The sequence below is a fragment of the Xenopus laevis genome, chromosome 8L (genome assembly GCF_017654675.1).
Source record: "Xenopus laevis strain J_2021 chromosome 8L, Xenopus_laevis_v10.1, whole genome shotgun sequence".
Classification (NCBI taxonomy): Eukaryota; Metazoa; Chordata; class Amphibia; order Anura; family Pipidae; genus Xenopus; species Xenopus laevis.
In genome coordinates, this window is record NC_054385.1 from 3,491,825 (window position 1) to 3,518,339 (window position 26,515).

The 26,515-nt window shown below is 43.1% G+C and overlaps 2 protein-coding genes and 1 non-coding gene across 4 annotated transcripts; 2 read left to right on the forward strand and 1 right to left on the reverse strand.

The window, feature by feature from the left end:
- Positions 1-414: 414 nt before the first annotated feature.
- Positions 415-13,725, reverse strand: stkld1.L (serine/threonine kinase-like domain containing 1 L homeolog). Of its 2 annotated transcripts, none has more exons than XM_018229130.2 (19): positions 13,534-13,725; positions 12,814-12,900; positions 11,210-11,254; positions 11,049-11,123; positions 10,847-10,951; positions 10,188-10,258; positions 7,532-7,647; positions 7,134-7,246; positions 5,789-5,949; positions 5,431-5,561; positions 4,312-4,395; positions 3,584-3,700; positions 3,343-3,483; positions 2,874-3,002; positions 2,158-2,286; positions 1,648-1,776; positions 1,031-1,171; positions 690-772; positions 415-601 (listed from the first exon to the last, which is right to left on the reverse strand). In XM_018229130.2, exons 1-19 carry the CDS (start codon positions 13,546-13,548, stop codon positions 554-556), a joined length of 1,920 nt encoding a protein of 639 aa, XP_018084619.1. In that variant the 5' UTR covers positions 13,549-13,725; the 3' UTR covers positions 415-553.
- A 79-nt stretch (positions 13,726-13,804) lies between these two features.
- surf4.2.L (surfeit 4, gene 1, gene 2 L homeolog) lies at positions 13,805-24,744 on the forward strand. Its single transcript, NM_001091188.1, is given in 6 exon segments — positions 13,805-13,934; positions 19,968-20,154; positions 20,675-20,751; positions 20,850-20,893; positions 22,204-22,390; positions 23,502-24,744. Coding segments are annotated over 6 exon segments (810 nt in total). The 5' UTR covers positions 13,805-13,886; the 3' UTR covers positions 23,769-24,744.
- Positions 21,932-22,064, forward strand: LOC121397465. Its single transcript, XR_005963690.1, has one exon. It is a non-coding gene; the product is annotated as a small nucleolar RNA SNORA17 (small nucleolar RNA).
- Positions 24,745-26,515: the final 1,771 nt, after the last annotated feature.

Sequence of the window (26,515 nt, forward strand, 5' to 3'; positions counted from 1 at the left end):
GCAATGGTTCATGTTGGCTGTGTATATTTATTTTTATAAGTAAACTTAGGGTATGAAGATACAAATTACAGAAAGATCCCTTATCTGGAAAACCCCAGGTCCCAAGCATTCTGGATAACAGGTCCCATGCTTGTAATAATAAAACAGTCGCTTGTACTTGATCCCAACTAAGATATAATTAATCCTTATTGGAGGCAAAACCAGTCTATTGGCTTTATTTAATGTTTATATGATTTTCTAGTAGACTTAAGGGATGAAGATCCAAATTACAGAAAGATCCCTTATCTAGAAAACCCCAGGTCCCCCTGAGCATTCTGTATAATGTGTCCCATACCTGTAATGGCCAATGTTACTACTATCTATAGAAATTCCTAATCTGTGGTATTGACATGCCTAAATGTGCAGCACAAATAGTTGTTCACATATCGCACCTTGGCATTTATTGCACTGATCCAGTATTCAAGCATCTCTGATTTGTATAGAAGAATATATACATCCCACTGCTGGGGGGGGGGTCAGCGTCAGATTCAAATTGCACCCAGCAATGGCTCCCTCAGATTTCAAGGCTTGAGAGTGTCGACTGTGCAAGAGAAACAATCTCCTGAAGAAGACAAAAGATAAATGTGACATGTTCCCAAGCAGCTCAGCCCATACCCTGAATACAGATAAATAGAGATAAACGTTTCTACCTCCGTTGATTCATATTTCACGTTGATCTCCCGCAGGAGTGATTCCACATGCTGTGACAGTAATTCAGCTCTTATGTCTCCTGCTGGAATTGTTGGGGAAAAAGAACAGTCAGGCTTGTAAAAAATTAACTTCTCTTTCCTTTTAAAGCAGTGGCAGCTGATTCAGTGGTTTTAGCCTATTAGAGAAACATTTCCGGATAATAATACAGAATAAAGGAAACCATAAAGGAAGTCAGAAATCTTGCGGTCCTCTCCCCCCCCCCCATATTTCCTATAGCCAGAGCCCTATCAAGTACCAGGGACCATAGATTGTTGCCTAAAGTTTGCCAGTGTGTTGTTACCGTATTGGGCCATGTCGTGGAATAGCAAGCAGATATTCTCTACGATCTCTGGATCGTCGGAGTGTAGCTGGTAAATCTCCTTGACCAGTGAGATCACACTCTTTCCAGTTCCTGGCAGAAGGATCCGGTATAGTGCCAGCTCTGTAAGAAAAAGGAAAATGTTTCTTTTGGGGGGAAATTGTTCAGAAGTGGAATTACAACAATCAAGGCTACTAGATTCTACTCTCAGAATGGGAAACAATCTGTCCAATTGTGTTCCTGGCTTGTATCTGGCACTGGATACATTGTGATTGGTGCATCTGCCTCTGGATACATTGTGATTGGTGCATCTGCCTCTGGATACATTGTGATTGGTGCATCTGCCTCTGGATACATTGTGATTGGTGCATCTGACACTGGATCATTGGGATTGGTGTCACTGGATACTTTGTGATTGGTGCATCTGCCTCTGGATAGATTGTTATTGGTGCATCTGGCACTGTATTAATTTGCTAACAATATACCAATATGAGGGTTTCAGAGTCACTGAGAAAATACACTTGGATCAGATGATGCTTGGCTCTCAGGCTGATATGATTTTAACGTCTTCTGAGCCAGAGAAGGAAATGCACATATACCTGATGTACGGATGATGCTTGCCAGTGCCAAGAGTCCATTTTTAACCAGCGCGGGCCTGGTGGGATGTGTTTGGAGGGTTTCCAGCAAGACTTGACTTACTCTCTCCGTTTCTTTCTCTGCCACACACCCTGGAAATGAGGGAAGAAATTCAACACGTGACATATCTGCACACTCTCCAAAGTGATTTTTTTTTTTATTAGGAAATGTAAGTCCAGCCGTCAGCCTAGAGAGCTACACAAACTACAAAAAGGCTAAACACTGTTATTTTGCTTCTGTAGTTATATTTTTGGCCTGCACTAGTTTATATTCTCCCAATTCATTAATCTTAAAAGCAGCAGGGCCCATTGTATTGGTTGGAGCGCTACAGCCCAGCCAGTAAGTTAAGACTGATTTGATGCTTATCGTTAATGTTTGTCGTTTTAATTATCAGGATGAGGGAGTTTTAGGACAATAGAATAATAGGAACAGAGGAGCAGGACATTATGGTGTAGGTTGTGCTCAGCAAATACCTTTCAAACACGTAATCCACAGGGCCCCTAGGGCCACTTCAACAACTGCTGCATCCTCCATGTATCCACTGAGTAGGGTGACCATCCGGGGTACAGCCAGTTCCAACCAAACTCTCTGAGACGACCCCTCTGCAAAATACGTAGAGCGTCCTTTCATAAAGAGCCAGTATGTTGCTATTCCTGCATTAGACTTCCTTTTAACATATGAAATGTGAACATGCCCGACACCCAAATGGGCTGCTCGCTTCAGTCCTGAGGAATCTCCAGTGCTAACTGGCTAAGGATTTCTCTAGGCTCTAAAGCTTTGATTGGTCTAAAACAGCAAGCATTCTCTTTCTCTGATTGGCTATCACTCAAGCTATGGGGACGTTCTTTTGCTTTCTTTGGCTGCACTTGCTCTAGCCTTGTTTTGGCCTCCCATTCTGATTGGCTGCACTTGCTCTAGCCTTGTTTTGGCCTCCTAATCTCATTGGCTGCACTTGCTCTAGCCTTGTTTTGGCCTCCCAGTCTGATTTGCTGCACTTGCTCTAGCCTTCCCAAACTCATTGGCTGCAATTTCTCAAGCCTTGTTTTGGCCTCCCAGTCTGGCTGCAGTTGCTCTAGCCTTTTTAAAGGGTCTAATCCCATTTCCATTGTCTAGCCCAGCTCACTTCTAAATTGTTGTAACGTAGGGTGTATAACATAGCATTTTCTACTCTTGGGGTGCACAGACTTACCAGCGGCACCAATGCTCCAGAGCAGTCGGCAGCAGCAAACGCACATCTCTCTGCTCTGCAAGGAGCCACCCATAACCTTCACAACGTCCTCCAGAAACCCAGTCTGCCCTAAGATTTCTGTTGCCGCCTCTTAAAAAAACCATCACATGGAACTGTTAATTTAACATTAATCCTAACAATTTCCCATTCTGATTATACAATCTGTTGCATGGAAATGTACCCTGTAAGCCCAGGGACTCTATCGACCCAAATATAGTGTTTTTTGGGTCGATAGAGTCTTATAGCAACATGCTGGGATGTTTATTATTACCAGCCTTAGATCCTGTTGTTGAAATAAGAAAGCTGAGCACAGGCAGAGGCAACCGCAGTCATTATGTAAACTGTTCCAGAGTGATGATGGTGCCATATTTTAGGTATTAACAAGCAGCAGTTATGGCCGAAATGAACTTCCCCAATGATGATCACTCACCGTTAGTGGAGAGGAGTATTAGCACCTGACAGATAAGAGGCAGGAGGCTTCTGTTATCAGCAAAGGACCTTGCAGCTGCTACAAGTGTCAGAACCAGATCCCTGCTTGCGAAACAATCACTGGCAGAACCGTGCTCCAGCGCTAAAACCAAAGGGAAACACTGTAATTATCATGTTTTTATTAATTTTTCCCCAAACTGTCCCACGGCTAGGTCATGTGGTCAGAGAGAGAAGTGTCTTACCGTTGGTTACAAGATCCTGCAGGAATTTGCAGCCATCTAGCAGCACATCCGAGGAACTGCAGTGTAGCTGCATCGCTTGCACCACAAGAGGTAGGATCTCCTCTATGTGCTGCCAACCTGCACCAGAGCAAGAATTTTAGGTTCTTTCCTTCATCTGGATCAACTGGCAGTTAGGCAGGTAATATATATAGACTTAGGAGCAGATTTATTAAGGGTGGGATTGAAAATTCGATTTTTTTTTTATCCATCAAAACTGTCATTTGACTGGGGAATCATCCAAACACGATTAGAGTTTTTCTAAAAAAAAATTAATTCGATTTTCGAGATTCATCATACTCTGGCCCTTTAAGAATTGGACTATTCGCCACCTAAAACCTGCCGAATTGCTTTATAAGTCAATGGGAGAGGTCCAGTGAGCAATTTGGAGCTGTTTGCAGCCTTCCTAAGTTTTTTTTTTTTTAAAATGAGTTTGATCGAATTAGATATGAGTTTTTGACTCTGTAAAATTCGTCTGAGTTTGATATTCGATTCTTATAATAATCGAATATTCAAATTCATGTGAATTAAAAAAAAAAAAAAATCACATGAACTCGAAATTCGAATATTGATAAATGTGCCTCCCAAGGTTGAATTTGATGGATGTGTACGTCTTTTATCAACCTAACTTACTATGTTACTATGGATACTGGTGTAATGTAAAACGACCTGTTAAAAAGGATCCGACTTACCATCGGGGTGTCTTGCGTACGCAGACAGTTGCCTTATTGCTGCAATCTGAGCATCTTCAGAATCTGAATGTCTCTGCATGAACTCTGCGAATGAAAAAGAGCCAAAGTAGCTACAGGCATCAGAGCAGTGAAACACTTGGGGTGTCCTGAGGGTATCCAATAAGCACTAGGAATCAATGGGATCCCCCATCACTATCTTGCACCTCGTAGCTGTGACCTCTGCCAAAGGGAGCATTGCAACAGGAATCCAGGGTCGTTTCTGCATTTCTGTGCCAATCTGAGAGACTTTCACAATGATGAGGAATGTTCACACACACACACACACATATATATATATATATATAAATACAGGTATGGGACCTTTTATCCAGAATGCTTGTTTTTTTTCCGGATAACATCTTTCTGTAATTTAGATGTTCCTAACTCGGGGCACACGCTCAGATTCGGGGAGATTAGTCGCCTGGTTACAAATCTCCTCTTCTTCGGGGCGACTAATCTCCCTGAACTGCCTCCTGCTGGCTAGAATGTAAATAGCCGACAGGATGGCACTCGGATCGCTTCGTTTTCCGAAGTCGCCCGAAGTTGCCTCACAAGCAAACTTCGCTTTCTGAGCTTTTTCCTAGTTTTTTTATTCCTATAACCCACATTTTATCATTCTTTTTGCTTTTACAATGTGCAGGTATATGACCTGTTATCTAGAATGCTGGGGTTTTCTGGATAATGGATCTTTCTATAATTTATATCTTCATCCCTTAAGTCTACTAGAAAATCATATAAATATTAAACCCAATAGGCTGGTTTTGCTTCCAATAAGGATTAATTATATCTTAGTTGGGAACAAGTACAAGCGACTGTTTTATTATTACACAGAAAAATGTGGATTATTGGATAAAATGGAGTCTATGGGAGACAGCCAGACCCGGACTGGCAATCTGTGGGTTCTGGCAAATGCCAGAGAAAGTTACCATATAGGGGCCTTTGTGTACTTGGAATGGCAGGGCCTATTTTGACTCCCAGTCCAGGCCTGGAGACAGCCATTCAGTTTCTGGATAATAGGTTTCCAGATAACGGATCCCATACCTGTATATGTGTTAAAATATGATCACACAGGAGTCTCACCTAAAATCTGGTCTATTGGAGCCTCCGCCAGTTGATGGATTGTGCCAGGCAACAAGGGATTTTTGAGGGCAGACAAAGGTGAAGCAGCCAGAGCCAAGCACTGCTTCACACAGGCCACTTCCACTAACTCACTGACATATGAAAGAAACATAAAGTAGAATCAGCTCTGCTGTGTTTAGCACAACTTCTCACATTCTATTTCAACTTTGCCTCATTCACTTATACACATGTATTGATCGTAGCCAATTGGGCTATTACTAATTAGGAGAGGTGTTGGGAAAAAGGAATAATGAAATAGAATGAATTCTTATTGGCCTTTGTATATACACAGGTGAAATAGATATATACAGATACTTACTTTACAGTACAGCGCTTCTCAGGGTCCATCTGTAGCATTAAAGGCAGAAGTTGGCAGAGATCGGAGGAATAATCAGCCATGGACTGAAGTGCTGGAACCACTTTCTCTAAGCACCGTGGGGTCACTCGTATCTCATTGAGTATGGACACCACCATTTCACCCTAGAAATAATAAAAATCACATCTCCATTTACAGTACAGTTGCTCATAGTTACTCCATGTGCTTTATTCAATAGGCCAGGGCTTTACAGCCTACTGCAGGGGAGGTTAACATTGTACAGGTATGGGACCTGTTATCCAGAATGCTCAGGACCTGGAGCTTTCCCGATAACAGATCTTTCTGTAATTAGGATCGTCATACCTTAAGTCTACTATAAAATCATATAAACATTAAATAAACCCAATAGGCTGGTTTTGCTTCCAATAAGGATTAATTATATCTTAGTTGGGTTCAAGTACAAGCGACTGTTTTATTATTACAGGTATCGGACTTGTTATCCAGAATGGTCAGGGCCTGGGGTTTTCTAGATAACAGATCTTTCTGTAATTTGGATCTTCACACCTTAAGTCTACTAGAAAATCATATCAACATTAAATAAACCCAATAGGCTGGTTTTGCTTCCAATAAGGATTAATTATATCTTAGTTGGGATCAAGTACAAGCGACTGTTTTATTATTACACAGAAAAAGGAAATCATTTTTTTTAAATTTGGATAAAATGGAGTCTATGGGAGATGGCCATTCCGTAATTCAAAGCATTCTAGATAAAGGGTTTCTGGATAATGGATCCCAAACATGTATCTGGTTATATGGAGTGCCTATTGTTTCTCTGTTTGTCAATGTTACCTTATTTCATTCATGATGTAGAGGGTGCCTTAAAGGTCTTGCTCACCTTTCAATTAACTGTTAGTATGATGTAGAAAGTGCTACTTTAAGACAATTTGCAATTGGTCTTTATTTCTTTACCAGCAGCTATCTGGTTGCTTTGTTCCACTTTAACCTAGCAACCAGGCAGTGGTTTGAAAGAAAGGCTGTAGAAAGAAAGAAAGTAACAATAAAAGTTTACCGTTACAGAGAGAAAGAGTTTTTTTTTTTTTTTTTTTTTAGAATGCTGGGGTCAGTGACCCCCTGTGAAAGCACAAAGAGTCAGAAGAGAAACGCAAATAACTCAAGAAACTATAAGAAATAAAAAAAATAAGGACCAGTTGAAGAGTTGCTAAAAATAGGCCATTCTCTATAACATACTAAAACGTAACCTGAAGGTGAACCACCCCTTTAAAAAAATGATTTTCTTGGATCTTGTGAATCGATTAACAAATAAATGCAAAAACAGATGACTATTTACCGTGTATACGGAACAGGTCATCAGCTCCAGCAAGATACAGCCCAGGGACCAGACGTCCGACTTCTCGCTGTATGTTAGCCGCAGGGCCTCAGGGGCCGTCCATAACCACCATCCTGGCAGCCATTGAGAACAAATATCAAGGGTTATTACCGAAAATATATTGGCTTTGTACAGGGAAACACTGGTGGGGTGGGGACAATAATAAGAGCTGCTAGGAACCCTGAATTTTTAAATTCTTGGCATTTATGATTCTTATTAGTAGGTGCGTATTTAAATACTGTCCCTTTAACTGTATCAAATGCCAGTTTGGAAGTGTATTCTGTTCATGTATGCCAACTGTCAGACAGGCCGTGAGGAAGAGCAGACAGCTGTAAAGTAACCCACAATGACCTCCTCACCATCGTCCAGTCTCTTCTTCATTCTCATCTCATCAGCCGCCAGCGTCTCCAGCAGTAAATCGCCGATTAGAAACAAAGTTTCATCTTTCAGGAAGATATTACTGGGTTTCAGGTTTCTGACCAGACAAAATAAAAGCAAATGATCACATTGTTTACTTCCAAAGCACCATAAACCGAGGCTTTACTTGTCCTTTAAAAAGGAAAGCCCTAAAATATATTGGGTATATTTAACATAGGAAAAGTATACAGTAAAGCAAAGGAGTAAAACAACATTGGTCTGCGGAACTGGCCTGCAGCTCATCAAGAGATTGATTAGTCACTGATATTAACAACGAGAAACCAAGAACTGTAACAATAGGATTAAATTAGAAAATGACAGGTTTATGTATGTACTATCTATAGTAATCTCTTAACACTTTTCCACCCTTAATCCTTGGTGTGCAAAAGTGTTTATCACTTCTGTCATGTTTATAAAGAAAGATATAAAGAAATATTGGGGTAACAGTCACCCTGCTATAGTTCCAGGGGTACCCAGGACACAAATAAACACTCACCCCAAATCTCCCCCTAACTGACCTTCAGACTGGGCCCCTTAGCTCATAACAAGGTTACAGATATATAGAAACATTGGAGTGTCACCCTGCTATAGTTCCAGGGGTACCCAGTGTACAAATAAACACTCACCCCAAATCTCCCCCTAACTGTCCTTCAGACTGGGCCCCTTAGCTCATAACAAGGTTACAGATATATAGAAACATTGGAGTGTCACCCTGCTACAGTTCCAGGGGTACCCAGGGTACAAATACCCCAAATCTCCCCCTAACTTACCTTCAGACTGGGCCCCATTAGCTCATAACAAGGTTACGGATATATAGAAACATTGGGTGTCACCCTGCTATAGTTCCAGGGGTACCCAGGGTACAAATAAGCACTCACCCCAAATCTCCCCCTAACTGGCCTTCAGACTGGCCCCCTTAGCTCATAACAAGGTTACAGATATATAGAAACATTGGGGTGTCACCCTGCTATAGTTCCAGGGGTACCCAGGGCACAAATAAACACTCACCCCAAAGCTCCCCCTAACTGACCTTCAGACTGGGCCCCATTAGCTCATAACAAGGTTACAGATATATAGAAACATTGGGGTAACAGTCACCCTGCTATAGTTCCAGGGGTACCCAGGGCACAAATAAGCACTCACCCCAAATCTCCCCCTAACTGACCTTCAGACTGGGCCCCCTTAGCTCATAACAAGATTACAGATATATAGAAACATTGGGGTGTCACCCTGCTATAGTTCCAGGGGTACCCAGGGCACAAATAACACTCACCCCAAATCCCCCCCTAACTGACCTTCAGACTGGGCCCCCTTAGCTCATAACAAGGTTACAGATATATAGAAACATTGGGGTAACAGACACCCTGCTATAGTTCCAGGGGTACCCAGGGTACAAATAAGCACTCACCCCAAATCCCCCCCTAACTGACCTTCAGACTGGGCCCCCTTAGCTCATAACAAGGTTACAGATATATAGAAACATTGGGGGTGTCACCCTGCTATAGTTCCAGGGGTACCCAGGGTACAAATAAGCACTCACCCCAAATCTCCCCCTAACTGACCTTCAGACTGGGCCCCCTTAGTTCATAACAAGGTTACAGATATATAGAAACATTGGGGTGTCATCCTGCTATAGTTCCAGGGGTACCCAGGGCACAAATAATCACTCACCCCAAATCTCCCCCTAACTGACCTTCAGACTGGGCCCCCTTAGCTCATAACAAAGTTACAGATATATAGAAACATTGGGGTAACAGTCACCCTGCTATAGTTCCAGGGGTACCCAGGGCACAAATAAGCACTCACCCCAAATCTCCCCCTAACTGACCTTCAGACTGGGCCCCCTTAGCTCATAACAAGATTACAGATATATAGAAACATTGGGGTGTCACCCTGCTATAGTTCCAGGGGTACCCAGGGCACAAATAACACTCACCCCAAATCCCCCCCTAACTGACCTTCAGACTGGGCCCCCTTAGCTCATAACAAGGTTACAGATATATAGAAACATTGGGGTAACAGACACCCTGCTATAGTTCCAGGGGTACCCAGGGTACAAATAAGCACTCACCCCAAATCCCCCCCTAACTGACCTTCAGACTGGGCCCCCTTAGCTCATAACAAGGTTACAGATATATAGAAACATTGGGGGTGTCACCCTGCTATAGTTCCAGGGGTACCCAGGGTACAAATAAGCACTCACCCCAAATCTCCCCCTAACTGACCTTCAGACTGGGCCCCCTTAGTTCATAACAAGGTTACAGATATATAGAAACATTGGGGTGTCATCCTGCTATAGTTCCAGGGGTACCCAGGGCACAAATAATCACTCACCCCAAATCTCCCCCTAACTGACCTTCAGACTGGGCCCCCTTAGTTCATAACAAGGTTACAGATATATAGAAACATTGGGGTGTCATCCTGCTATAGTTCCAGGGGTACCCAGGGCACAAATAATCACTCACCCCAAATCTCCCCCTAACTGACCTTCAGACTGGGCCCCCTTAGCTCATAACAAGGTTACAGATATATAGAAACATTGGGGTAACCCAGTTTGGAAAGTGTTGCAGCAGGTGACACACAAGGTGTAAGATGTACCTGTGGGTGAGGTTATGTTTGTGGATATACACCAGTGCATCAATGGTCTGTCCCAGTAATATTTGAATGAGCTGTAAGGAAACACAGAATGAAGAAAGTGATAAAGGGTAATAAAAAGACATGGAGGGGAATGAATGGGAACTAGTAAAAATAAAATATAGAGATATGGGTTATTCTGAGACAATTTGTGGTTTTTGAGTTATTTAGCTTCAGCCACCCAGTTGCTAGGCTTGCAATTCCCCTAGCAACCATGCATTACTTTAAATAAGAGACTGGAAAATGAACAGGGCCGAATAGAAAGATGAGCAATAACAATAAATGTGTAGCCCTACACAGTATTTGTTTTTAGATGGGGTCAGTGACCCCTATTTGAAAGCTGGAAAGAGTCAGAAGAAGAAGAAGGCGGCAAATAATTAAAAACTATTAATAATCAGTTGAAAAGTTGCTTAGAATTCGCCATTCTATAATATACTAAAAGTAAAGGGGAAGGAGGGGGGCACGGACGAAAGAACAGTTTTAGTACATATTTTTGTTATTGCCAATGATTTAGTTGTGTCAGACAGTTGTCCTGCCGGCATCTTTACTAAACAAATATTTACTAAGACAACGTGATATACACACAGTCTCCGTCATAAAAGGAGGGAGTATCCGAGCGTCACCTTTTCCTCTGTATTTTGCACCCGCTGTCTGTTCCGACTCACGAGAGCAGCGACATCTCCGTATGGATAGAAATCAGTTACCAGGCAGAAAAACAGCGAAGAGATCTGCAAACGGCACGACAATAACAGCAATAATATATATATATATATATATATGAATATATTCCTCATCATCGGTTGTTGTAACTACATTGCTTCTTACCTTATTATCCCAGGTGATGAAGAATTCCTTATAGGCACAGATATTGGGGTGCTGGAGACGTAACAGAGCCGTAGCCTAATAGGAAACAATTCAATACAATTAATAACATATTCATTAATAGATATATAATATATAACCCCTAAGCAAGGAAATAGGATTACCTCTTTGGCTGCAAGGTTTGCTTCTCGTTCATCCAGGCACTCCACCTATGAAGCCACATATTATATTAAGTAACTAATCACTGTAACTAATTGTACCCTCAGGCATAGGAGGGATATTTGCACCCAAACCGGTTATTAATTAATTCACAGGGATAAACTGCAGTAAGACTATTTAAAGACAATATCTGATTGGGGTGGTTCACCTTTACCATAACTTTCAGTATGTTATAGAATGGCCAATTTTAAGCAACTTTTCCATTGGTCTTCATTTTTTCTTTTTTAGATTTTTTTAATTATTTGCCTTCTTCTTCTGACTCTTCCCAGCTTTCAAATGAGGGTCATTGACCCCATTTAAAAACAAATGCTCTGTAAGGCTACAAATGTATTGTTGTTGCTACTTTTTATTACTCCTCTTTCTATCCAGGCCTCTCCTATTGATATTCCAGTCGCTTATTCACATCAATGCTGGTTGCTAGGGGAATTTGTACCTTAGCAACCAGACTGTTGAAATTGCAAACTGGAGAGCTGCTGAATAAAAAGCTAAATAAGTCAAAAACCACAAATAATAAAAAATGAAAACTTCAATTGGCCTTAGTTTTTTGTATACCTTTTGAATGATTTGGAAGTCGAAGGATTTACCGCTATTCGTTCGATCGAACGATTAAATCCTTCAAATCGAATGAATCGAAGGATTTTAATCCATCGATCGAACGAAATTCCTTCGATCAGAAAATTGCTAGAAAGCCTATGGGGACCTTCCCCATAGGCTAACATTGTACCTCGGTAGGTTTTAGGTGGTGAAGTAGGGGGTCGAAGTTTTTTAAAACAGGTGAACAATGCTTATCCAATCAGACTAGAAGGATATTTAAAGGGGTGGGTCATATTTAGATTACCTTTTACTATGTTATAGAATGGCCCATTTTTAAGCAACTTTACAATTGGTCTTCATTTTTCTTTTTTTCAAGTCTTTAAATTATTTGCCTTCTCTGACTCTTTCCAACTTTCAAATGGGGGTCACTGACCCCTTGTAAGGCTACACATTTATTGTTATTGCTCCTATTTATTACTCCACTGTCTATTAAGGCCTCTCCTATTCATATTCCAGTCTCTTATTCAAATCAGTGCATGGTTGCTAGGGGAATTTTGACGCTAGCAACCAGATGGCTGAACTGGAGAGCTGCTAAACCAATTAAATTGTCTCAGAATATCCCTTTCTACATTAGTGATCCCCGACCAGTAGCTTGTGAGTAACATGTTGCTCTGCGACCCCTTGGATGTTGCTCCCAGTGGCCTCAAAGCAGGAGCTTATTTTTGAATAACGGAGTTGGAGGCAAGTTTTAATTGCATAAAAACTAAGTATAGTGCCAAGTAGAGTCTCCTGTAGCTGCCAGTCCACATAGGGGCAACCAAATAGCCAATCACAGCCCTTATTTGGCACCCCTGGGACTATTTCATGTTTGTGTTGCTCCCCAACTCTTTTTACATTTGAATGTGGCTCACGGGTAAAAAAAAAAAAGGTTGGGGACACGTGCTGTATATCATGCTAACAGTTAATTTAAAGGTGAAAAAAAAACATTTAAATGGAAGTGCGGGAACATCCTCACCTTTTTTATCACATATTTTGTATTTTCCTTCAGGTCCTCCACAAGGCAGAAGTCTCCAAATGAGCCCGGCCCCCATTCTTCTAATGTCTGGTGTAAACAACAAAAAAAAGAGGTTAAGGGAGAAATCTGGCTCAGAAAGGGGCACTGTATGTACAAATGCACTATATACTGTATATATTGATACATTCAGGCACTGTGGCCCTAACTCAGTCCTCTTTATTCGCTTACCAGCTCCCCAGGGGTGGGGCTGAACATAAACATAGAGGGATCCCAGCACATGAATATTTTGGGTCCATAATTTACTAAATGTTTTTTTAAAGGGTTTGTTCCCCTTTAAATGAACTGTTAGTATGATGTAGAGAGGGATATTCTGGGACAATTTGCAATTGGTTTTCATTTTTTATTATTTGTGGTTTTTCAGTTATTAAGCTTCTTATTCAGCAGCTCTCCAGTTTACAATTTCAGTCATCAGGTTGCTAGGGTCCAAATTCCCCTAGCAACCATGCACTGATGTAAATAAGAGACTGGAATATGAATAGGAGAGGCCTGAATAGAAAGATGAGGAATAAAAAGTAGCAATAACAATACATTTGTAGCCTTACAGAGCATTTGTTTTTTAGTTGGGGTCAGTGACCCCCATTTGAAAGCTGGAAAGAGTCAGGAGAAGAAGAAGGGACATTATTTTAAAAAGATAATGAAATTGAAAAGTCGTTAGAATACCCTGTAACTGTCCATCCCCACGGGCACAGTGAGTTGAGAGTCGCCCGATCGTGTTCAGAGCCAGATATAAGCGTCAGTGGCCTCACCATGGAGACAGTCGGGCGCATGCGCACTTTGCTTGCTCTGCGCAGGCGTACACAATGGAACGCAAGCGAGGGTACGTCATTCATTATACGCATGCGCTTTCCTGTTCCTTTCATTTTTCCCCGCCCATGTCTCCTCCCCCGGGCTGAGTAAGTGTGGGGCCCTTTACGTCTTGGCCTACGTGGCAGGCCGGGCAGGGAGCTGGGAGTTGTGGGCGGGGCTGAGAGAGAGCGCGACACACTGGAGAGAGAAGCCCGAGGAGTCGCACTATGGGCAGCAACGACATGATGGGAACCGCCGAGGACTTCGCGGATCAGGTGAGAGTCGGACACTCGGCTCTGTATTTAATTACTGGAGACTTCTCCCAACTTGTCTCCTGACTCCTCCTGCCGCTGAGACCAACTGCAACCGGGGCCTCTCCCTCACATGGACCTGCAACTCCCAGACATTATTTTCTACTAACAACTCCCACCAGCTCTCAGCCCCCAATACTCCCCAATACTGCACCCACTTCCCTCACCAGCCTGAACCCCAAATACTGCCCAGGCCTGAACCCCAAATACTGCCCTTACCCAGGCCTGAACCCCCTTAATACTGCCCAGGCCTGAACCCCCTTAATACTTCCCAGGCTTGAACCCCAAATACTGCCCTTACCCAGGCCTGAACCCCAAATACTGCCCAGGCCTGAAGTTCAGGCCTGGGCAGTATTTGGGGTTCAGTCCTGGGTAAGGGCAGTATTAAGAGGGTTCAGGCCCTGAACCCCCTTAATACTGCCCTTAGCCAGACCTGAACCCCAAATACTGCCCAGGCCGGAACCCCAAATACTGCCCAGGCCGGAACCCCAAATACTGCCCAGGCCGGAACCCCAAATACTGCCCAGGCCGGAACCCCAAATACTGCCCAGGCCGGAACCCCAAATACTGCCCAGGCCGGAACCCCAAATACTGCCCAGGCCGGAACCCTCAATACTGCCCTTACTCAGACATGAACCCCAAATTGTGCACTCAACCTCTTACCCAGATCTGAACCCCAAATTGTGCACTCACCCCCTTACTCAGACATGAACCCCAAATTGTGCACTCACCCCCTTACTCAGACATGAACCCCAAATTGTGCACTCAACCCCTTACCCAGATCTGAACCCCAAATTGTGCACTCACCCCCTTACCCCGACCTGAACCCCAAATAGAGCACTCAACCCCTTACCCGACCTGAACCCCAAATAGAGCACTCAACCCCTTACCCCGACCTGAACCCCAAATAGAGCACTCACCCCCTTACTCAGACATGAACCCCAAACTGTGCACTCAACCCCTTACCCATACCTAAACCCCAAATAGAGCACTCACCCCCTTACCCCGACCTGAACCCCAAATAGAGCACTCAACCCCTTACCCATACCTGAGCCCCAAATTGTGCACTCACCCCATTACCCATATCTGAGCCCCATAATAAGCCCTTACCCAGACCTGAACCCCAAATAGTGCACTCACCCCCTTACCTAGGTTTGAGCCCCAAATAAAACCCTTACACAGGCCTGAACCCCCAAATGCTGCACTCACATCCTTGCCTAGATCAGAACCCCTAAATATGCTACTGACATCCTCTCCCAGGCCAGAACCCCAAGATCTTTACCTAGACTGGACCCCCCTAATGCTGATTTGATCCCCCTCAAATCATTCACTTACATCCATAACCAAGCGTGACCCCCCAACATGCTGCAATTAACTCCCTCCCCAGGCCTGAACCCCAAGTAGTGCACTCGCAGGAATCTCCCGGCCTGAATCCTTAAATTCTGATGATGGAAAGCAAGTGGGGGGGCTCTCCTAATATTCTCGCCCTGCACTCACAACCCACCCCAGACTTGCACCCATTCTGCACTCCCTGTTCTACACAGTAGCACCCCAAAATACATACCTACCTCTTGTCACAGCACAGAGTGTGCCTCACCATGTGTACCCCTCACTGCTTGCTCCCCAAATACAATTCTTCAAATGATGTGTCGCATCATTCAGCCCCTGTATCTGTGCACCCCATATACCTCCCCCCACACCCCTCTTTACATATACTGAGCTACACCCCCAAATGCTGAGTGCCCGATTGCTTTAGGGTAAATCCAGTGACTCCCATAATAACCAGAGGGGCAGGATTTATCCAATGATCCGCCAGATATTTCTCTACAGCGGCACTAGCGATCTCTAACTGTCAGCTGGGTTTGTTTGTAGCGTCTGTTCCCTGTGCCTGAGGGGCCCCTGGTAAATTCCACCCCAGTCTGTGGCCCCCGGTGCTGCGGGGATCCCATACAGACCTATAGGGGTTATTCTGGGTCAATGCTCTCCGTTACTGGATCCTCAGGCTAAATGTAAATGTTGAACAAACAAAGGGAAAGTCTTCCTGTTCTTCAGCCTCATGTAACTGAGAGCAAAGAGCATCTCACAGTGTCTGTCCGACTGTATGACAAGCCATATGGCAACTCCCGCTCATAACTGCATTTGAGAAGCTTTAATGTCCAAAGAGGAAACCTCTGTGTCTCCTTTCCTTAAAAGTCGTGGCTCTTTCAGTGTAACCTGCCCCTACTTGTCATCCCCAAGTCTCATTAACCCTAGAACTGCCAGTCTGGCTAATTGTATGTATAATAGATCCTGTAATTGTACGTCTGCCGTGTCTCCTCAGCACCCAGCCATTCATTGTGAGGGTGGGTGTCGCTGGAGGAATCACTGGCCTGAGGTGCTGCTGTGTTCTGGATCATCACACCCAGCAGCATGATGGGAATTGTAGTCCAACGACGTCTCACTGTATATCAATGGGGCACCTATAGGGTGCTGTGGCTGTGCAAGTCATAGGAGGCACCTGCCACTGATTTACTGAGAGAGTTAACGGAAATGTCGGTGTACTTATCCTTTATCTGTGCTGACGCCAGGCAGATGTTCCCTATCTGAGGTTTCCTAGAAACGCGCTGAGTCTCCGTATTTAACGCCGCGTCGCCCTTGCCCAGTGCACCCATTAAGCACCGCGTTGTTTATTGTAGAAATAAAACGCACGGACCATTAACTTTAGCCACGTCGGATCCACGTAGAGGTGTCGCTAATTGCTCTGCGTTGGCAGTTGGTACAATCTGGCAGTTGTGAGATGCCACAATGTATTGGGGGGTCTATTTTGGGCCTATTCTCAATTCTATGTCCCCCCAACAGGAAGAACATTCAGGTTTCTATTTATGTAGGAAGTGCCCTTTTCCTTATATGGCCCGGGGCAGTAATAGAATTACAGAGTGCATTTGAGGCTTTGCTTGCCCTTTAGGAAAGCTGATACCCCTCTGCTTGTGAGGGTCCCAGAGATATTTCATGTATGTGACTTGCCTTCCTTTCTTTCTAGGTCACAGCGGTTAGATTCCCTCTGTCTCTCTCTGCATATCTGTAACGTTCTGTGCAACCCACAGCAACCAATGGCTGAGTACCTTGCACTGCTGCATGCGACTGTCGCTTCCTCTCTCTGATACATTGTTTCCTCTCCCAGTGTAAAGGAAATACAGTTGTAAAGGAAATACAGTTGCTTTTTTACCCCCACTAACCCTCCCCGAGGGACCTTTTGAGTTTGACTTTTAGTATGTGATAGAATGTCTTGATTCCTAGCAACTTTGCAATTGGTCTTCATTATTTATAGTTTTTGACTTATTCAAATGGGGGTCACTGACATCTAAAAAAAAGTAATTTTTTTTTTATTGTTACTTTTTATTCCTCATCTTTCTATTCAGGCCTCTCCTATTCATATTCCAGTCTCTTATTCAAATCAATGCATGGTTGCTAGGGGGATTTGAACATGGTTGCTAGGGGGATTTGAACCCTAGCAACCAGATGGCTGAAACTGCAAACTGGCAGAGCTGCTGAATAAAAAGCTAAATAACAGAAAAACCACAAATAATAAAAAATGAAAACCAACTACAAATTGGCTCAGAATATCCCTCTCAACATCATTCTGACAATTAGTTTAAAGTTGAACAACCCCGTACTACTATGTGATGCATGTGACTGTTGTCTAATGTGTGCACTCATACACAGGGCGACTGGGTGCAGAGAGATCCCATAAAACTATGGCAGCATAGGTATTCCCTGTACTAAGCACAATTCAGCAGGAACAGTCCCCTAACTTTGCTCATAGTCTGTACAGAGAGATCCCATAAAACTATGGCAGCATAGGTATTCCCCTGTACTAAGCACAATTCAGCAGGAACAGTCCCTAAGTTTGCTCATAGTCTGTACAGAGAGATCCCATAAAACTATGACAGCATAGATATTCCTCTGTACTAAGCACAATTCAGCAGGAACAGCCCCTAAGTTTGCTCATAGTCTGTACAGAGAGATCCCATAAAACTATGGCAGCATAGGTATTCCCTGTACTAAGCACAATTCAGCAGGAACAGCCCCTAAGTTTGCTCATAGTCTGTACAGAGAGATCCCATAAAACTATGGCAGTATAGGTATTCCTCTGTACTAAGCACAATTCAGCAGGAATGGCCCCTAAGTTTGCTCATAGTCTGTACAGAGAGATCCCATAAAACTATGGCAGCATAGGTATTCCCTGTACTAAGCACAATTCAGCAGGAACAGTCCCTAAGTTTGCTCATAGTCTGTACAGAGAGATCCCATAAAACTATGGCAGCATAGGTATTCCCTGTACTAAGCACAATTCAGTAGGAACAGTCCCTATGTTTGCTCATAGTCTGTACAGAGAGATCCCATAAAACTATGGCAGCATAGGTATTCCCTGTACTAAGCACAATTCAGCAGGAACAGTCCCTAAGTTTGCTCATAGTCTGTACAGAGAGATCCCATAAAACTATGGCAGCATAGGTATTCCCTGTACTAAGCACAATTCAGCAGGAACAGTCCCTAAGTTTGCTCATAGTCTGTACAGAGAGATCCCATAAAACTATGGCAGCATAGGTATTCCTCTGTACTAAGCACAATTCAGCAGGAACAGTCCCTAAGTTTGCTCATAGTCTGTACAGAGAGATCCCATAAAACTATGGCAGCATAGGTATTCCCCTGTACTAAGCACAATTCCGCAGGAACAGTCCCTAAGTTTGTTCATAGTCTGTACAGAGAGATCCCATAAAACTATAGCAGCATAGGTATTCCCCTGTACTAAGCACAATTCAGCAGGCACAGTCCCCTAAGTTTGCTCATAGTCTGTACAGAGAGATCCCATAAAACTATGGCAGCATAGGTATTCCCTGTACTAAGCACAATTCAGCAGGAACAGTCCCTAAGTTTGCTCATAGTCTGTACAGAGAGATCCCATAAAACTATGGCAGCATAGGTATTCCTCTGTACTAAGCACAATTCAGCAGGAACAGTCCCCTAAGTTTGCTCATAGTCTGTACAGAGAGATCCCATAAAACTATGGCAGCATAGGTATTCCCTGTACTAAGCACAATTCAGCAGGAACAGTCCCTAAGTTTGCTCATAGTCTGTACAGAGAGATCCCATGTTGCAATTTTCTGCAGGAGCCTAGGAAAGGAATATAGCTTCATAGAAGAATATTAATTTTGTTTACTGCCCCTTTAAAGGATAAAAAAAATGTTAGCTGTGTGTTGCAATCATGTACAAGCCCCCGTGTGCAACATGAGGATTTCTGCCAATTCCAGTCCAGCTATTTGGCATCAAGGTCAGCCATGCCGGATAGACTGGATGAAGGACACACTCCCAGGCCCAATCTGAAGAAAGAGGAACGTCTTGTGCCTTCAGGAGAGTGAACTCGTACTTAAAGGGGCAGTTCACCCTCTTTTGTTATATTTTAATATTTCTCTCTCTCAATTGCCTCAGAATATTCCTTTAAAAGTAAATTTTTAGGGATGAACTGAATCCAGGATTTGGTTCGGGATTCTGCCTTTTTCAGCAGGATTCGGCCTGATCCTTGTGCCTGGCCGAATCGAATCCAAATTTGCATATGTAAATTAGGGCTGGGTAGGGAAATCATGTGACTTTTTCCTTCCCTGCCCCTAATATGCATATGCAAATTAGGATTAGGTTCGGAATTCGGCCGAATCTTTCACCGGGGATTCGACCGAATCACAAATATTGGATTCAGGCATCCCTAGTTAATTTAACGGTAGATTAACCCTTTAAGCCCATATTGTTAAAGAATGTTTGCTGTGTGTTGAGGGGGGGTTGACCTATAACACAATATTTGTGGTTTGTGCAACTGCAAGAAAGTGCCAGGATTCAGCTGGAATGGTTGCTTTTCAGTCTGGCTGTTTTTAATGGGAACTAAGTGGACTCACGCATGATTTTGGGGGTGCAGCCCCTGTTGTTTTGGAAGCTTTTAACCCTTTCCTTTTTTTTGTTCCTTAGTTCTTACGGGTCACCAAGCAGTACCTCCCACACGTGGCCAGACTGTGTCTCATCAGCACCTTCCTGGAAGATGGAATCCGAATGTGGTTCCAGTGGAGCGAACAGAGAGATTATATCGAGGCCACATGGAGCTGCGGCTACTTTCTAGCAACACTCTTTGTCCTCACCAACTTGCTGGGACAGTTAGGTAAGATAAATATATTAGGGATTGAATATTTGTATTTATACATATGGGAGGAGGTGTCATATTGATTCCCTTAGACAGTACAGTATGAGGGTATAGCTTATTGTGTGCCCAGAACATTCCTTCTCTGTATATTTGTATTTATACATATGGGAGGAGGAGGTGCCATATTGATTCCCTTAGACAGTACAGTATGAGGGTATAGCTTATTGTGTGCCCAGAACATTCCTTCTCTGTATATTTGTATTTATACATATGGGAGGAGGTGCCATATTGATTCCCTTAGACAGTACAGTATGAGGGTATAGCTTATTGTGTGCCCAGAACATTCCTTCTCTGTATATGTGTATTTATACATATGGGAGGAGGAGGTGCCATATTGATTCCCTTAGACAGTACAGTATGAGGGTATAGCTTATTGTGTGCCCAGAACATTCCTTCTCTGTATATTTGTATTTATACATGTAGGTGGGGGCTGCTGGAAATGCAATAAATTAATGGATTTTCCCTATTCTATTGGCAGGTGGCTGCATCTTGGTTCTTAGTAGAAACTTTGTACAATATGCCTGTTTTGGTCTGTTTGGAATTATAGCAATGCAGGTCAGTATCCAAGGGAGTTTGGGTTTGGTAACTTGTAACTATACAGGTTACTAATTGGGGGTGTCATTGTCTAAAACCTTTGTATTTTGTTTTGCCAGACAATTGCATACAGCATCCTGTGGGATCTGAAATTCTTATTGAGGTAAGTTGGTGGTTATTCCGTTAGCTGGGACACTTGAAAATTATTATAAGTGACAGTGTACCCCCTACTGTAAATGATAAGGATATTAGAAGTCACTGAGGGGTTGTTCTGTGACCATATAAAGGCACAAGGCTGCAGGCTGAGTTATACAGGGAACTCTGAGTATCACTCATGTATTATAAGGGATAATGTACCCCCTACTGTAAATGATAAGGATATTAGAAGTCACTGAGGGGTTATTCTGTGACCATATAAAGGCACAAGGCTGCAGGCTGAGTTATACAGGGAACTCTGAGTATCACTCATGTATTATAAGGGATAATGTACCCCCTACTGTAAATGATAAGGATATTAGAAGGCACTGAGGGGTTGTGCTGTGACCATATAAAGGCACAAGGCTGCAGGCTGAGTTATACAGGGAACTCTGAGTATCACTCATGTATTATAAGGGATAATGTCTCCCCTACTGTAAATGATAAGGATATTAGAAGTCACTGAGGGGTTGTTCTGTGACCATATAAAGACACAAGGCTGCAGGCTGAGTTATACAGGGAACTCTGAGTATCACTCATGTATTATAAGGGATAATGTACCCCCTACTGTAAATGATAAGGATATTAGAAGTCACTGAGGGGTTGTTCTGTGACCATATAAAGACACAAGGCTGCAGGCTGAGTTATACAGGGAACTCTGAGTATCACTCATGTATTATAAGGGATAATGTACCCCCTACTGTAAATGATAAGGATATTAGAAGTCACTGAGGGGTTGTTCTGTGACCATATAAAGGCACAAGGCTGCAGGCTGAGTTATACAGGGAACTCTGAGTATCACTCATGTATTATAAGGGATAATGTACCCCCTACTGTAAATGATAAGGATATTAGAAGTCACTGAGGGGTTGTTCTGTGACCATATAAAGGCACAAGGCTGCAGGCTGAGTTATACAGGGAACTCTGAGTATTACTCATGTATTATAAGTGATCATTTATCTTTTAGGATATCTTGGGGTTCTGTGCATGGGTTTTGTGGATGATTCTTGCCCCTAGAGGCGTTACAGACGTGTGTCCCATTACATGTTTGTGTCATTAGGTGGCATAGAGAAAACTGGCTGTGTCTACACTCGGTGCTCTGACTTGTGGGTACTAAGAATGATTAGCAGCCAGACACTTACCTTATCAGCAATGTTGGCGGTTGAGCTGCCCATTTTAGGAGAAATGTACCCCCTACTGTCAATATAAGGATATTAGAAGCCACTGAGGCTGTGTAAGGTATTATAAAGGCATAATGTGCTCTTTCTCTGTGTCCAGGAATCTAGCTCTTGGGGGTGGATTGTTGCTGCTTCTCGCCGAGTCCAGGTCGGAAGGTAAAAGCATGTTTGCCGGAGTGCCCACCATGGGCGAGAGCTCGCCAAAGCAGTACATGCAGTTGGGGGGTCGTGTTCTCCTTGTACTCATGTTCATGACTCTTCTGCATTTTGACGCCAGCTTCGTCTCGGTAGGTTTGGTTCTTTTATATCATTAAAGGGATTTTGTCATGATTTTTATGATGTAGTTTTTATTTCTAAATGACACTGTTTACACTGCAAATAATTCACTGTACAATATAAAATGTCATTCCTGAACCAGCAAGTGTATTTAGTTGTAATATTGGTGTGTAGGTGCATCTCAGCTCATTTTGCCTGGTCATGTGATTTCAGAAAGAGCCAGCACTTTAGGATGGAACTGCTTTCTGGCAGGCTGTTGTTTCTCCTACTCAATGTAACTGAATGTGTCTCAGTGGGACCTGGATTTTACTATTAAGTGTTGTTCTTAGATCTACCAGGCAGCTGTTATCTTGTGTTAGGCAGCTGATATCTGGTTACTAGGGAAGCACCGAATCCAGGATTCGGTTTGGGATTCGGCCTTGTAAGCAGGATTCGGCCACATCCTTCTGCCCGGCCGAACCGAATCAGAGTCCTCATTTGCATGTGCAAATTAGGGGTAGGGAAGGAGATCACGTGACTTTTTGTCACAAAACAAGGAAGTAAAAAAGTTGTATCCCTTCCCATCCCTATTTGCATATGTAAATCAGGATTTGGTTCAAAATTCAGCCAAATCTTTCGCAAAAGAATTCGGGCGTTCAGCCTAATCCAAAATAGTGGATTTGGTGCATCCCTACTGTTACCTTCCCATTGTTCTGTCGTTAGGCTGCTGGGGGGAAAGGGACGGGGGTGATATCACTCCAACTTGCAGTACCGCAGTAAAGAGAGACTGAAGTCGATCAGAGCACAAGTCACATGACTGGGGGCAGCTGGGAAACTGACAAAATGTATAGCCCCATGTCAGATTTCAAAATTGAATATAAAAAAATCTGTTTGCTCTTTTGAGAAATGGATTTCAGTGCAGAATTCTGCTGGATCAGCACTATTAACTGATGAGTTTTGGGGAAAAAAACCCATGTTTTCCCAGGACAGTATCCCTTTAAAAAGAAAAATTGTGGGATTTTTTTGATTCCGGTATAAATACATGTGTGTTTGGTTATAGTAATGTAATTGGTGCTACCGGGTCGTATGTTGGTTCTGACATGTAACCAACCCAGCACTGACCGGCTCTTTCATTCTCTGTAGATCCTGCAGAACATCGTGGGCACGGCTCTGATCATCTTGGTGGCCATCGGCTTCAAGACCAAGCTGGCGGCTCTGACCCTGGTCGTGTGGCTATTCGCCATCAACGTTTACTTCAACGCTTTCTGGACCATCCCGGCCTACAAGCCCATGCACGACTTCCTCAAGTACGACTTCTTCCAGACCATGTCGGTCATCGGAGGACTCCTTTTAGTCGTGGCTTTGGGGCCCGGTGGGGTCTCCATGGACGAGAAGAAAAAGGAGTGGTAACACCAAACCCATTGCTGCCTGCTAAAAAGTTCTGGTCAAACATCTTCTCAGCCTCCTCTTCCTCCTCTATTCCCGCCGAGAGTCTTGCAGAACTGTATCCGATTCACCGCCAAGAACTACACATTATGGGCCAGCCTTGGTTCTGCCCGATTGGTGGCTTTCATTCTGGATGCTACTGGATTTGTTCTCTGATACTGATTGGTAAATGCAGTAAAAGTGAATGGCGCTGGGATGTTCTGACATGAGCCGCCTGATTCTACTTGTCATTTCATTATTGGGTTTTTTTGGTACCGAGACAGATGCTCCTTACCGTTATATATAGCGCAGGTCCATAAATACGGTTCACTGCATCAGGGCTAGTGGGCCGCCCAAAGATTTCCATTGACCTCATTGGCTGACCTAATCATTTTCTTATAACCTGGACACCAACATGTAATATAATAGAAATCATTGGCTGTTAAAGGGCCAGTAACACCAAAAAAAAAACCCAAAGGGGGATTCTCATACATTTAAATGCATCTACACTAGGTATGCACTGAATCCAGGGTTCGGGTCTTTTTCTGCAGGATTCGGCCGAATCCTTGTGTGTGTGGCCGAACCGAATCCTAATTTGCATATGTAAATTAGGTGTGAGAAGGGAAATCACGTGACTTTTCATTTCAAAACAAGAAAGTAAAACATACTTTTTCCTTTCCCACCTCTAATTTGCATCTTCAAATTAGGATTCGGTTCAGTATTCGGCCGAATCTTTCATGAAGGATTTGGCCGAATCCCAAATAGTGTATTCGGTGCATCCCTAATCTACACTGATGTTTACAAAACACTGTGCAGGCCTACTTTAAATAACAGACAAGCTAATTAGAGTAAAACAGAGGAGTTTATTAGAATGAAGGGGGTTCAAATATTATAATTGAAAAGAAAAAACTCTCCTTGTACAAAACTTGCTGCCAATATATAAAGTTTTTATTAGCTGGTGTTTGGTGTGGTTTTTTTTTTTTTTTGGTGTTACTTGGCCTTTTATTTCCTGTCTTTGTTTTTATGGCATTACCCAACATCTGGAAATAATATTACCCCCTTTACAATTTTCTTTAAAGGGCTACTGTACCTCATTTATTTATTTCTTATTATTAGTTTTACCCTACTGTATGGCTGCTCCCAAGTTACACCACACCTCCCACTAGGCTGCCATTTATATTTTGAAAAGAGAAGAGGTGTGGCCTAGCCGTTCAAATGGGCGTGGCAGAAGTGCCTGGAGGTGTGGCCAGCCAAAGATGGCTGTAAATGGCATTTTCCATTGCTTGGGGTTTTTTCCCTCCCCTTTTAAAGTAAAACCTGTAAATGAGGAATATTTTTAACGTATCCACCTGCACTAATTGCAATTCCGGAGGAAACATTTAAAGGTACAGTGACCCTTTAATGAAAGTTTGCTGTTCATTCCAGTGTGTTTTTCTCCAACTACTTTACACAGACCCGAGTGACTGGAGAGCAGAGACAGCCCAAAAATAGTTGCCGACTGGTCCTTTAAAAAAAAAAAAAATTTATTAAATATATATAAAATTAGGGTAGGTTCATTTTTCAGTTGTGTTGCCAAAATGTATATCAGTTGAGGGGTGAATCCTCTAGTACCTTTCAGTTGGGGGGTTGTATTTGCCTGTTTTTACTCTCTCTCATGAAAAAAAAGTCTGTACTGTGAATTTTAGGCTGCGCTTATTTATGTGAAACCCCAGAAGCCGGTGGGAATAGCGTGAGGAAGAGCAGAAGAGACATAATACACTGGTTTATTGACATTTTCTCCTGGTTAGTTGCCCTTTAAAATCATGGCTGCCTGTAGCATTGAGAATAAAGATTATTTTAGTTCCCCTGGGAGATATCGTATGAATGCAGGACCTTGAAGAAGCAGACACGGGTTCCTTGTTGGGGGTTTCAGCCTGCGGTTGCTGCGTCCAATCAATACCTTCCCGTAAAACTATCCCATTTTTCCGGCAGAGCAATAAACATTTCATTGGGGGATAAGTCTAAACTACGGATACAAACCATGTGACGCAGGCCAATTCCCTTAATAACACGGGTGTAGAATATCATTGAGCGAAGGCCTTCGACCCACTGAGCAGCACGGTGTAAAAGTCTTTACGGGCAGCGGCGGGATGTTTTATTGTACAAAGCTGTGGCTTCATACAATAAACTAAATAGAAAATAATGATAAAATAGATTTCTGATGTGGCGGGAAGTGGATTTGCTCCATTGAATACTGGCCGCGTGTAGAAAGGGGGAAAGATCTCGTCCTCCCTGTGATGCATCTGATACTTTTATCTGACAGTCGCAACCCGGGGTGTTTTTTTAATTATATCGCCTTGAATGTGTTACAGTCGCTGCCTTTTGCTCCCTGTAGTTGTGGGACGATTCACAGTCGTTCGTGTATTCCTTGTGTGCCCGTGAGATCTATAAAGATTTTATTCTTCTGAAAAGTTCTATTTTAGGAAATATTTTTTTTTTATTTCCCATAAAACCGCCAAGTTGTCGCGTCTGCTCGCAGCCCGTTTCATTTACCAGTTTCCCATAAAGATGGAATTAAAGGGCTCTCCTGCTCCTGTGCAGCCGTAAGGAAATGTGTTGGCCTAAAAAAACGTATTGATGAATGGTTTTATTTTCTCAGTTTAAAGGGGATATAGCCCCCAAATATAAAGGGATGTAATCATACTTAGAGTGCTCCTCTGAGCACTTATGCAACTTCTATCAAAGGGGTTGTT

What these genes read in the sequence shown, in the direction of transcription:
- stkld1.L (XM_018229130.2), bottom strand. An exon ending in CAAACCTTGCAGCCAAAGAG is followed by an intron (nt 11,124 to 11,209) that starts GTAATCCTATTT and finishes GTTTCCTATTAG; the next exon opens with GCTACGGCTCTGTTACGTCT. An exon ending in CTGGAGCATTGGTGCCGCTG is followed by an intron (nt 2,287 to 2,873) that starts GTAAGTCTGTGC and finishes CGTATTTTGCAG; the next exon opens with AGGGGTCGTCTCAGAGAGTT.